At 32.5% G+C, this 13,226-nt stretch overlaps 3 protein-coding genes across 3 annotated transcripts; 2 read left to right on the top strand and 1 right to left on the bottom strand.

Moving 5' to 3' along the window:
• The first annotated feature begins 7,073 nt into the window (after positions 1 to 7,073).
• LOC120265426 (scarecrow-like protein 9) lies at positions 7,074 to 7,999 on the top strand. The gene is made up of 2 exons (XM_039273328.1): positions 7,074 to 7,173; positions 7,459 to 7,999. The coding sequence occupies exon 2, from the start codon at positions 7,512 to 7,514 to the stop codon at positions 7,974 to 7,976; it is 465 nt and encodes a 154-aa protein (XP_039129262.1). The 5' UTR covers positions 7,074 to 7,173; positions 7,459 to 7,511; the 3' UTR covers positions 7,977 to 7,999.
• A 108-nt stretch (positions 8,000 to 8,107) lies between these two features.
• On the top strand, positions 8,108 to 10,161 carry LOC120265425 (scarecrow-like protein 9). Its single transcript, XM_039273327.1, has one exon. It carries the CDS (start codon positions 8,135 to 8,137, stop codon positions 9,737 to 9,739), a length of 1,605 nt encoding a protein of 534 aa, XP_039129261.1. The 5' UTR covers positions 8,108 to 8,134; the 3' UTR covers positions 9,740 to 10,161.
• A 468-nt stretch (positions 10,162 to 10,629) lies between these two features.
• LOC120264381 (uncharacterized protein C24B11.05) lies at positions 10,630 to 12,798 on the bottom strand. Its single transcript, XM_039272196.1, has 9 exons — positions 12,512 to 12,798; positions 12,214 to 12,312; positions 12,067 to 12,132; positions 11,867 to 11,964; positions 11,739 to 11,776; positions 11,546 to 11,633; positions 11,182 to 11,463; positions 11,033 to 11,098; positions 10,630 to 10,922 (listed from the first exon to the last, which is right to left on the bottom strand). The coding sequence occupies exons 2-9, from the start codon at positions 12,272 to 12,274 to the stop codon at positions 10,767 to 10,769; spliced, it is 855 nt and encodes a 284-aa protein (XP_039128130.1). The 5' UTR covers positions 12,275 to 12,312; positions 12,512 to 12,798; the 3' UTR covers positions 10,630 to 10,766.
• Positions 12,799 to 13,226: the final 428 nt, after the last annotated feature.

The following is a 13,226-nucleotide window of genomic DNA, read 5'->3' as shown; positions in this document are numbered from 1 at the left end:
GATATCATAATAAATCCATTCACTAGTTGAATTGTTACATGTGAGAATGGAAATAAAAATATATTGGTCATTGTTTATTATTTTCAGTTTTCTCTTGCTCCCTTTATACAAAATAAAAAACTCTAGTAATAGAGTTTTTATTAAAAGTCCGGGAGTATTCACACCCAAGCATTATTTATAGTGGATGATATAAAAACATTCAATGCCATTTGGTACACCTACAAATGGACCAATGATTGCATTACAATCAATTAAAAAAAATTTATGTGGATTTCTAAACAAACATTTCTTCATAAAAACACATGGTTGTTTATTTTTATTTTTTATTTTTTAAATAAATTAATTAAATTATAATTTAATTGAATAAAAAACAAGTACTATCAAATAGAGTAATATAATATAATTAACAAATATAAAATAATACAACACACAGAACAAAATGATTAATATATTACTAATGATAAAAATCACTCGAACTGAATAGTGGTGAATTATTGAAAAAATGCAAAATTTGGCAATTTTATTAGATCAATAATTAATCTTAATATATATATATGGAATATCTTGGAGAGTTAATGAATGAGATTTAACAAAAAAAAAAAGTGCATGCACTCCAAAAAGTCCAAAGCAAAGAGATTCCAAGCTTGAAAAGAAGGTTATATAACACGAGACAAAAACTTGATTAGAGTTTTCTTGACGTAAAAGTGACCCATGAATCAGTCAAACAAATCTAAGACAACCATCAAACTTGACCCAAAAACCAGACCCAACCTTCTTTTGAGTTGTGCCAGCTCTAGTCCAACTACAAACCCATCCACGTGACCATGTTCCTCTCTTCTCTTGCAACTCTATCACCACACCTTTCACCTTTTTAACACTTTCACTGACTAAATGCATATATATATATATTTCAAAGTACCATTTGTAATAAATTTAATTATTAAATTGGTACTACCTATGCCATGAGATCTCCAATTATTAGCACTGGTATAGTGCTTTTCAGGGCCAATGAGATGTCATCTTATTTATTTATATTTTATGGGATTTTTGGAAAATTAGGAGTGTTTAATTATTTACTGTAAATAATTAGAAAAAAAAATAGTAAACAATATTATGAATTCATGAGGCTAATGTTGATCACATGCAAGCAAGCTGTTGTAACTCGGTTGTGTCACGTGGCATCACATGAATAGCAAGCATGGCAATCTTGATGGGATATTGGGATCCCATGATTGGCCGTCCGATCAAGATCGGACGGCGAGGACTTGTAAGTCTTTTGCTAATGTGCCAATATTTTAATGGGTTACATAGGGTCCCACTTTGGAAAGGATTGGTTTTGGTTGTGTCTGCCCCACCAACTCATCCAATCCATTGCGTTATCTCCACCGTTGGATTTTTGCTGAGATAACAAGGGTTGATCTGTAAATAAATTAAAGACCGGAGACTTTTTATGGGAAAATTTTTGTCACGTGAGCATTGAACTAGCCGGTCACATGCTGTTGAATATTATAATAAATGGACTTTTACTACAAATTCTTAATAATATATATTCATTTATTTACACATGGGTTAAAATTTTGAAAATTTTAAAGATTTGTAACATAGTGATATTAACTCCACTATAAAAACGTATTAGATACAGTGGTAATAATAAGTTTATGTTATGAGTTTGAACTTAAAACCATAATTTCGTGTTTTAATATGAGGGCCCACAAATTGAATGTTCAATATTTTGCCTATGTGCATGGTCTTGATAATGGTTGTCGAATTTATTAAATAAATAAATAAAAATCACAAGCATTATTATTCCTATATTTAGACTTATTTTTTTAAAAAAAAAAAAAAGATTACTTGGACTCCTCTCATGCGCACTTGTTTTCTTACAAGATAATATAACATTAATGTGTAATTTAAATTTAAAATTTATATTTATATTGTGGTTTATTAATCCCAAAGTAACTATATACAACATAATGTTTTTGTTTTCCGGATATTTTATAAAAGTATTATATAATATATATGTTTAAGACCACCAATTAATTGTCTCGCAGTAGGGATTAAAAGTATGTTAATTTATTTTTGTTCTGACCTATGAACTAGATAATAAAATTTGTTTGTTTAGGCTTTTCATAACCAATATAAACTCACAATAATGTGGCATATATTTAATATATTAATTGATAACACCAATCAGTTTAAAAGAATATTAAAATGATCATTTATATAATTTAGGGAAATAATATTTAAATTTATGTATGTTTTTATATATATACATATATTCAGTGAGGATGTGATTATGAGATCCAAATGTTCAGAATGGAGTTTGTTGGGGAGAGTTCAACTAAAGGCCACAATGTTACCAAACACTAGAGACCTATAAAGCTATATACACTTTGTTATTTTTCTCTTGTTTTTGTTTACAATGTGCTTAAGGTACATGCTACTATGCTAGAATGCCTTTGCAGATGACAAATGGGACTTTCACTTTCGCTCTTTGTTTATTTATTTATTTTTTGCGTTCACGTTTTATATTTATTTATTAATTCTATATTAAACATCTTTGACCATTTAATTGCACATTAAGCTTAAGTTGGTTTTTTATGCTATGAAAAAAAAAAACTTTTTCAACAAGCAATAGATTCAAATGATCAACTACTACTACCAAAAAAAAAAAAACTTAGAAGGTAGATTCCACTGGGATAGATGTCTTCATATAAAATAAATAAAAATTTTAAAAAAAAAATTATGCCACCCTATAAATAATATGTAGGAGGATCGTTTATATAATGGAGATACAAATGAGGAGAATTTGGAACTTAAACTACTTTTTGAGTTGATTGCAAATGCCGCAAGATTAATTAGTGTGAGATTGGAAGAACTCAAACTTCACTTCATCAAGGTAATCGAGTCTTTGAGTTTTGCTTTATTTAAAAATGTCACAAGATCAATTGTGTGAGATTGGAAGAACTCAAACTTTAATTCACCCGAGGTAACCGAGTCTTTGAGTTTTGTTTTGTTGGAATTGCAAATCTGTAAAATTCCCAAAGAAGAAATATATATAATTAATTTTCAAGATAATTGAAATTAGAGGAAATAATCTACGTGAGAATTTGAATGATTGTATTAAATAAAATAAAGAAGTTGGAGGAGACATCATCCATTAAGCATTACATTCAGTTTCTGAGGGTCTTCTTCATGCGACAAGCACAACCCTGATATTGATCATGAAATGTTCAGCGTCATAGGGATAGGCATGGGGCAGGGCTGGGACGGGGAGCATCTCCCCACTTGCTCCTCCATTCAGGAGATTCTCTGTCCCCGTCCCCGTCCCAGTGGGTAAATTGGGAAGGAGAAAATCCCCTACTCCCAATCTTACCTAGAATTTTATTCCCTCATCTCCATCCCTACGAGGAAAGAAACTAAGGATTCTCCACCCGAACTCTGGCGGATCTCGCTGGGGGACGAGGGAGTCCCAGCTCCATGCCTATCTCTATTCATCAACTAGTCTTCTTGTTCACATCTCGCTAGGTGATTTCCTACTCATGGGGATAGTCGAGACGTCGTCCGATTGTTGTGCTTAAGTTGTGTGTGCTCCCATTGTGTGCTTCACCATTGATTGTGCTCTTTGTTCTGCTCATGGTATTTGTTTTTTTCTATGGTCCTGTGCTGCTTGGTTTTAGGATCACATCTTTGTTCTCTTCCATATTTGTATATTTTTTTATTTTTAATACATTCGTGATTTATTTATTTGTTTAAAGTAAATAAATAAAAATAAATAAAAGAAAGATAGAGATAGAAAAACACAAAAGAGTGGCCCTCCCAATTAATTAAAGGAACATGAGGCACTAGCTACTGCTACTAGTAAGTTGGTGGTGGATTGATTTAACAGGTTGTTGGTGTTGGTCTGCCTCTATAAATTTACTTCATAAATAAAAGATATATATACATTCATCACTTGTCTTTCTTGTTCCCAAGTACAGCTCCCCCTCAAATTTCCATATCATATGAGGGCCCTCGCTATTATGCATATTAACATTATTTCAATGTGATGTGGAATCCATCAAGTTTCTTGTAGAAATCATTAATTTTCTTTTGTGCTTACCATTATTTTTTTTTTAATGATTACTAGACTATATACTTGTGTGGGCCGGTGTTTAATATAATGGAAATTATACAATCCAAACATTGATATCAAAATTCCTCTATTTTTATAATTGTAACTTGTTTGATAGAGTGAGGATAATTTTCTTAAAAATGTAATTTAAAATTTTTTATTATTAATCATTCTAATGAACTGAATAATTCCGCATCTAATCATATAAAGGCCTTTTTTTTCAAATATTGCTTTTTTTAATTAATTACTAAAATAGGTATTTTTAGAATTATTTATCAAATTAGGCATTTTTATTTTTTTAATATTAAATTTTAAATTTTTTTAATAGTTGTGGGTTCCACTGGTTTTTTAATATTAAAATTTTATTTTTTTTAAAAATCGGGAGGTCCCACTAGTTTTCTTTAATATTAAAATTTATTTTTAAAAACTGAGATGGGTCCCATCTAGTTTTTTAAATTAAAAACAATTTTACACTGAAAACCCTTATCATTTCATAAAATTTTTACAACTAATTTTATTCACACTTCTACTTTTCACTAATCCTATCAAATACAAAAATTATGGGAATATCTCTGTTGAAAAATTTAAAATATAAAAAAATTGTTGTGGTTAAATTTTTTATATACATAAAAATTAAAAATTATATCCATAATGTCATAAAAATTAAAATTATCTCCATATTAGATAGTCGAAGATGTAATCATAGGAGTAGGTGGAAGTATTATCGGAGTTGATGGGATAAATTATCGCAGAGTGGCGACTCTACCCCATTCACAAGAGCTATTAGATCAAATTCATCCCATCAACCCTCCAATAATACTCTCCACCTACCCTAACAATTACATCTTTGATTATTCTAATATCGAGATAATTTTAATTTTTACGATATAAAAATTTTAACCACAACAATTTTTTTATCTTTTAAATTTTTTTAACCGAATATTACCCAAAAATTTTTATTTGTAGTGATATGAAAAGTAGGGGTTTTGAATAAAACTAATCAGAAAAAATTTTATGAAATGATAAGGGCTTTTAGTCTGAAAATTATTTTTAATTTAAAAACTAGTAGGACCCATCTCAGTTTTAAAAAATAAATTTTAATATTAAAAAAACTAGTGGGACCTCCCGATTTTTAAAAATAAAATTTTAATATTAAAAAAACCAGTGGAACCCACAACTATTAAAAAAATTTAAAAATTTAATATTAAAAATAAAAATGCCTAATTTAGTAGAATAATTTAAAAATACCTATTTTAGTAATTAATTAAAAAGCAATATTTTAAAAAGCCCCATATAAAGCAGAGCAAAACTATGATTCTCGATCAAATAAAAAATATCATGTAAAAATAATATTAAAAAAATTAAAAATATCTATCTACCAAAGCTATCTTTGTTCTGTGAATGTGCATGGCCTATTTTTTATTATTATTATTATTATTATTATTATTATTATTATTATTATTATTATCTTTTTTGTAATTACTAATTAAAGTGACGGTGAAGATTACTCAAGAGCCTCATCAAAGCTGGCTTGACAAAATGGTTGGACATTGGACATACAAAGAAGCAACTTCATTAATATACCAAGTTTTAAATATCAAGTACAATAAATTAAAAAAGAAAAATAAAAAAAAAAGCCATGCAAATGCAATGTTAGTAAAACTTGTAGGCAATCCCAAACCAATATATTTTTTTGGCTTCTTAACAATCAATAACATTAATTGAATATTAACATTCCTAACTCCCAAGTACTAACTTACATTATATATAATGTGCCTCTAATTAAACATTAATTAAGTGATTCTCTTAAACCACTTTCCTTCATTGAAGACAAGCAAACAAACGAGATTAGTTGACAAAATACAACAAAAGTACAATCAACTATATATATGTATTATATATATATATATATATGGTTGGTCATCTAATAATATATTAGATATGTGATCAAGGAACTGCCTCTTAAGACCAAACCATTTTAATTTCAAAGATTGATTCCAAATTTCTTTTATGAGTTATTTAATTAGATAAGCCACTTCCCCACTCATTATATATTGCATGCATGACTCGTTATTAGAAGTTTATATTTTGAATTTTAAAATAGTGAGGTTCCAAGTTGAACATTGCAAGGGCCAAAGAAATAGTGAGCTTATTATTTAGATTTGATTAGGATAATTAATATTGGATTTTTATTTTATTTTATTTTATTTTATCATCTCATGATAGAGTTATAAATTAATAATATATGGAGTTATTTATTGATTTATTTTATTATTTTAAATTCCAAGTTTTTCAACACTGTATACTATTAGAGCACAAAAAACATTAGATTTTAAATCCCAAAAATAACAGTTATTATAATTTTTTTAAAGAAATATGATAAGCTCTGGCTCCATCAATTATATATATAACAACCAATCTGAATTTTTCTTACATAGTAATGGATCAATGTTGTTAAATTATGAACTCTTTGACACCAATTATTATAACAACTAATTATATAATATTAAAAATTACTCAATTTTGTTTTAAGATTCACACAATATTTGAACATTCCTAATATAGATAAAAAAAATCAATAATTCAAGTAAAAAGACTTTTTTAAATATAAAGAGTTTATTTTTATAAAAATAGATATTCTTTATATATGTGTTTTTTGTTTTTTTTGAAATCACAAAACTAAAACATCATGATCATTACCATACTTTGTCTTTATCTTTGCTAATAACTTTGAAAATCTATCATTAAAGAGAAAAAGTCACTTAGTCACACGTGTAAGCACGAATGAAATGGGTCTCCTACGTGCCAGTCTCAGCATTAGGCTTTTAGCTAACCATTTATTTAGTCAATTAATGTAAGGACACGTGGTGAAACTTCATCATTTGATTGGTTGGTTATAATTTTTTTATCAAAAATTCACGTGAAGTTATATAATTTTTTTTTTTAACTAATTTTTTTTCTGTGATATTTTTCCCTCTTCTTTTTAATAAGGAGAGACTTACTCTCTTATCTCCATCTCTATCTTCCTCTTCTCCTAGGGTTTCAAACTTTCAATAAAGGTACGATTTTTTAAATTCCCAGTTCTATGTCATGAATGGCTTGATTTCAAGAGATTTTCTTGTGTTTTATTGCCGGAGGAGTTGTTAATTTAATTGTTTCATGCTTGTTTTATTGAAATTTCTATGAATCATTGGGCAATTTGTTTGATTTCTGGAAAAAAAAAAATCTTTTTTTGGGGAAAAAAATTCTTGGTGGAGTTGGGATTTCTTTGTGTATGATTGGAGGAATTGTAGGGATGTGAATGTGATAGAAAACAGACTGATTTTTATTGTTTGGATTACAAGGTTGAAGCTTTAGCGTTGGTGAATCAGTTTATTAAGAAGAAGTTAGAGTTTCAATGGTTAGTGGTCCGGAGCTTCAAGAGCTCGTCACCATGGCAAACAACTGCAAATATGATGATGTTTTTGCTAGTAATTATTTATATCAACCAAATTCAGTAGTATATGATCAGCAAAGCTTAGTTGGGAGTTCATACAATTCCATGTGTGTACCTTCTCAAGATGTCAACTTTGCATCATCTTTAGCCACAAGAAGCCATGAGGGGGACCCTGCTGAGGATGGTGAGATCTTCTCAGACATATCCCTTACTTATATCAGTCGAATGCTCTTGGAGGAGGATATCGATGAGAAGGTGAATATGTATCAGCAACAGGCTGCCCTCAGAGCTACTGAGAAGCCATTCTATGATATTCTTGGTGAAGAGTATCCATATCCTCTTTTGCCTGACAAATTTTCATTTCACTTCACGCGTAATCTGGATAGACTTGATGGTGGTGTGGTGGTGGTGGTGGTGGAGTGCTAGATCACAGACAGTCACATGTTAGTCCGGTCTCTATCAGTTCCTCCTGTTCACCAGGAGTTACTGGTGATTGTTCGTCTCAGTCTTCATTTAGCTTATCGAGTGGTCCCAGTAATGTTGCAGAGGAGCCTCTAGTGTTGGGCATTGGTGGGGTTCTGAATATGTTTGTGGATAGCCGTCATGCTTGGCACTTCAGGAAAGGGGTCGAGGAAGCCAAAAAATTCTTACCCTCTGATGACAAGTTGGTAATAGATTTAGAGGCATGTGGGTTTTCACAACAAGAAGCATCGAAGCAACGGAGCAGTAGAGTGGCTCAGGTTGATGTAGTTGATAAGAGAGATTGTGCGAACACTGGATCAAGAAGCCGGAAGAAGCCTAACGGTGAGGATTTGGCCATGCAAGAGGGAAGGAACAATAAACAGTCAGCTGTTTGTTCTGAGGAGACTCTTCCATCTGAGATGTTTGATAAAGTTCTGCTTTATAATAAAAATGAGTCACTGAAAGTTGGTGTTGATGCCGTTGTTGCAAATTTGCAAGATAAAGCGAGTAAGATTTCAGACGGCAACCAATTAAAAGGATCAAATGTTGGAAAAGGCCGTGGAAAGAAGCAGGCGAAGAAGAAAGTGGTGGACCTTAGAACACTGCTTATTCATTGTGCCCAAGCTGTTGCTGCCGATGACCGTTGGACTGCGAATGAAGTGCTGAAGCAGATCAGGCAACATTCCTCTCCTTCTGGGGATGGATCACAGAGGCTAGCCCATTGTTTTGCTGATGGACTTGAGGCCCGGTTGGCCGGGACTGGCAGTCAAATTTATCGGTCTCTCATAGCCAAGAAGACAACAGCTTCTGATATCTTGAAAGCTTACCAACTTTATCTGGCAGCGTGCCCTTTCAAGAGAATATCTCATTTTTTCTCTAACCAGACAATTTTGAATGTGTCTGAAAAGGCATCAAGGATTCATATCATTGATTTCGGGATATATTTTGGATTCCAGTGGCCGTGCCTCATACAACGTCTATCTTACAGGGCCGGGGGTCCTCCAAACCTTAGGATTACAGGGATTGATGTGGCTCAACCTGGCTTCCGCCCCACAGAAAGGATTGAGGAGACAGGGCAAAGGTTACAAGATTATGCTCGAAGTTTCAATGTTCCATTTGAGTTTAACGCTATTACATCAAAATGGGAAGCAATCACAGTCAAAGATCTCAAAATCAGAAAAGATGAAGTTCTCATTGTCAATTGCTTGTACAGATTTAGGAATCTTGTGGATGAGACTGTTATTGTTGATAGTCCGAGGAACATGGTTCTTAACACCATAAGGCAAGCAAGTCCTGATGTTTTTATTCATGGTATAGTAAATGGATCATATAGCGCTCCCTTCTTTGTCACTCGTTTCCGGGAAGCCTTGTTCCATTACTCTGCTTTATTTGACATGCTCGAGACAACTGTACCACGAGAAGATGAGCAAAGACGACTGATTGAGAGGGATCTCTTCGGACGTGAGGCATTGAATGTCATATCCTGTGAAAGCTCTGAGCGGGTGGAGAGGCCCGAAACATACAAGCAATGGCAGGCGAGGAATCTCCGGGCCGGGTTTGAGCAACTTCCGCTAGATCCAGACATCATGAAGAGAGCCCGGGACAAAGTAAAGACCAGCTACCATAAAGATTTTGTGATTGATGAAAGCAGTCGATGGTTATTGCAAGGGTGGAAGGGCCGTATCATCTATGCAATCTCAACATGGAGGCCAAATAAAGTTCTTTAGATGTGCTTCTCAGGATATTATATACATAGAGCTTATTTGTTCTATGTTCTCAAGTTTTCCCAATTCTCAAAGATGAAGAACACTGAAACACAAGTGAAGGTACTTGAATTTTGGTTGGGATCATAAGTCATTGCCTTTTTAGCTTTTGTTGATCCTTTGGTATTATGGCTATGCAGGTACCTAGGTTGAACAATTGAAATGCAGGCTAGATCATAGGAATTGCAATAGTGGAGAAGTCCAATGACTTGCTCAAAGGAGTTTGTCTTGTGAGTCTCCAGAAGTGAACAAATGTTTGTAAATATGTGTTTGTATCAGTATCAAACAAAGTGTAAAAATCAATCGTGTGTTGATAGGTTGTGTTTTTCTTTAATGATTGTATCTCTCATTCGTTTCAAGTGTCTTTTATTGAATTTGGATTGGCATATTGTGCTTGCTGTCCAGCACCACAAAAGCTCTAGCAAGCTTCAGAGAAGTCTTCTCATACCATACAAATAGATATTATTTTGAAAAGGCAGCAGCCTTGATTAGAGATGATGATATTCCAATTAAAGCATCTCTTGGCCTTTATTGTTAACATGTCTCGTTCTCAATTCTTGTCTTACCTTCTAGTGATTATTGGCCTGAAACCTGAGACTGTCAAAGTCCTAGGCACCACCTAATGTTTTCTTTGTCCCATTTGCAAACCAGCGAATATTATGATAAGATAGACCCACTTGATCTAAATCTGTTTGTTTGGACATCAGATAATACAAGGAAAATCAAACTTCAAACTTTTGATTTCCCAATTGACAAACTTATTTAATTTTATTCCACTCTGAAAATTGCATATATATTTGAATGACTGCATAGTTTTTGATCCAACCAGACAAATTTGACCAGCCAATGCAGAATGCGCAACCACAATTTATAAGATTCAAGAGAGATTTGCTTGCATTTGGTAAAAAACTGAAACATTTACTTAATTACAAGTGCTTGTGTGTTACAACAACAACAACAACAAGTTCTTGATAATGAAAAGCCAAAAACATTAAGCGATTACTGAAGTTTCTATGGCAACCTTCTTGGCATACCGAACATCACCTGATTTTTCAGTCTCTTCCCATAGCTCTGGCAATGCTTCCCTAATGTTGTGAATACTTTCCAGTGCATGATCTGCACCTTTAACTCTTTGAGCATTTCCCACCTGGATTGAAAGAACAAAATACATTCAAATTCAATTCAGCAAGTTAGCAATTCAGCTATTCAGCTATTCCACATCCATAAAAAGTCTTAAGTTCATGGAAGAATTTTTACCAGAACTGTATGAAGACCGATTCTTTTGCCAGATTGGATGTTTCGGACACTGTCATCAAAGAAAATCTGCAGAATTTTTTTTTTTAAATCATCAAGCACAATTAGAAGACAAAACTAAACAGGATAGCTCATGCTGCCTAGAATCATACCGTCCTCTGAGGATTTACATTGGCTATTTTGAGAGCTCGACGCATAGCTTCCTCGGACGGTTTACAGGATATCGGTGTTTTAGGCAATTCGACACAAGCATCGGGATGAGAAAAGTGTTCAAGAATGTCAAACACATTGCTTGTGACAAGTGATTTATCAGAGGATTGTTCTGAATTGGATTCATTAAGAGTCTCAAAGCATACAATCCCTTCAAAACAATCTTCCAATCCAAGCCTGTTAAGTACTCTTGAGGCATGCATCTTATCAGCATTTGTGAATATCTGTTGCAAATTTATAGAACAATTAAGAATAAAGTAACATTCAAACAACCTCAAAATACTATAATTTCTGAGAGGAACTCACAACTTTGCGAATTGGAAGGCTTAGTAAAATATGCCTGAGAACTGGGTCTGGTTTTAGCTTCTCATAAGGTAACCTCCCATGAACAAAGCTATTGACATCAACCAAGCAAACAAAAAACACACAAAGATTATGACTTTCTCCACTGTTACTAAATCAAAGAAAGATCAACATATATATATATATATATATATACCTGTGATAGTCATCATAATCAAATTTGTAGCCAATTGCCTGCAAGAAAAAAATGGGAGAAATGAGAAAAGGATGACAGAGCCAAAATAAAGGACATACCTTGCTGCATGAACTATGAATGACACCTACCCTTAGACCAGCCATTGTGGTGCCATATTCTTTGTACAAGATGTTACACAACTCAGATACCTTACTTTCCTCAATCCCAAGCTTCATGATCATATAATCTAAAAACCAAGAATCAAAAACAATGTTTTAAAATTGAAATTTGGAGGAAAATGATGAAAGAAATAACCAAAAAGAAAAGAAAAAGATGAGATTTTGTATACCTTGAATGTTCTTGCGACATTCAGCTGCTAGACCAGAACTCAAAGGATACAAAGTGTCATCAAGATCTGGTCATCAAACAATAGAGTTATTAATTATGCAAATTGATATCTCAACGAACTCTACATAAAAAAGAGGAGAAAACTCACCAAAGACAAGGCATTCATATTTGGGCATTTGAACCTTTTGGTACTGATTCTCCTCCGCCATTTTATGCTATTGAAATCCTCAAAAAGTACAAAAGCAATCTGCAAAAGAAGCTAGATTGGCTAAATCCCTCTGCAGTTCTCTATAAATCTAACCAAAATCTTGGTAAAAAAATCAAACTTTTAACGCTAGAACAAGGTCAAAGTAGGACAAAAACAGGATCCATGGCCTATTTCAATCCAAAATGCAGTGGAAAAAACAACAAAATCTCAAGAAAAAGACACAGTTTTGAAACCATACCGTGTTTCAAAACGCAATGGCGAAGCAACAATGAAGAAGTCTATAACAAGGAATTCCAAAAGAGGGGGATTTGGAAAGATGGGATAGTGTGGTTTATATAGAAAAGCTTATTTAATTAATAACTAATAAGCGTGATTATTATTATGGAAACAATAATTAATTATTTATATACTTAATCAGGTTAAGTGTTTGTTTAATAATGGTGCATGGAAACTTAGAAAGCATGTAGCACGTGCCACGGTTCTACACGGTCCATGTGGCGTCATTCCATTGGTCACTTTCTGATCACTGTTTCCTTTCCTACTTTTATGGTCAATTAAAAAAAAAATATAATTTATAAATGAAAAATTTTAATGAAAAGTCGCGAGTGTAATTTTCTAGAAAGATCATGCATGATAAATTTGATTTGATGTTGAGTTGAAAACATTTTGGCAGTCGGTGAGTTGACGTCAAAGTTGTGAATGGCAGTGACATTAATTGAATAATTGAATGAAAGGTTGGAAGTTGTTGAACTCCCACAAGAAACATATGAACGAGTTCATATTATTATTATTATAATTATTATAATTATTATTCAGTGAATGCGAGGTTGGTTGGCCACAACCCACAAGTGTTCGTTCACATTATTTAAAAAATAAATATCAACAAGTCAATAAACGCATTAGCAATGTGCCCATAAAAAAAAAGTTACTGAGTCAAACACACCATATATAAC

This window comes from Dioscorea cayenensis, chromosome 7, assembly GCF_009730915.1.
Source record: "Dioscorea cayenensis subsp. rotundata cultivar TDr96_F1 chromosome 7, TDr96_F1_v2_PseudoChromosome.rev07_lg8_w22 25.fasta, whole genome shotgun sequence".
Classification (NCBI taxonomy): domain Eukaryota; kingdom Viridiplantae; phylum Streptophyta; class Magnoliopsida; order Dioscoreales; family Dioscoreaceae; genus Dioscorea; species Dioscorea cayenensis.
This window is presented reverse-complemented; position numbering and strand designations above follow the sequence as displayed.

Coding starts and splice junctions, on each gene's coding strand:
- LOC120265426 (XM_039273328.1), top strand. CDS start 7,512: ATGGTTAGTGGTCCGGAGCTTCAAGAGCTCGTCACCATGGCAAACAAC.
- LOC120265425 (XM_039273327.1), top strand. CDS start 8,135: ATGTTTGTGGATAGCCGTCATGCTTGGCACTTCAGGAAAGGGGTCGAG.
- LOC120264381 (XM_039272196.1), bottom strand. CDS start 12,274: ATGGCGGAGGAGAATCAGTACCAAAAGGTTCAAATGCCCAAATATGAA. Junction 12,133..12,213: donor ATATGAATGCCTTGTCTTTG/GTGAGTTTTCTC, acceptor TTTGATGACCAG/ATCTTGATGACACTTTGTAT. Junction 10,923..11,032: donor TCGGTCTTCATACAGTTCTG/GTAAAAATTCTT, acceptor CTTTCAATCCAG/GTGGGAAATGCTCAAAGAGT.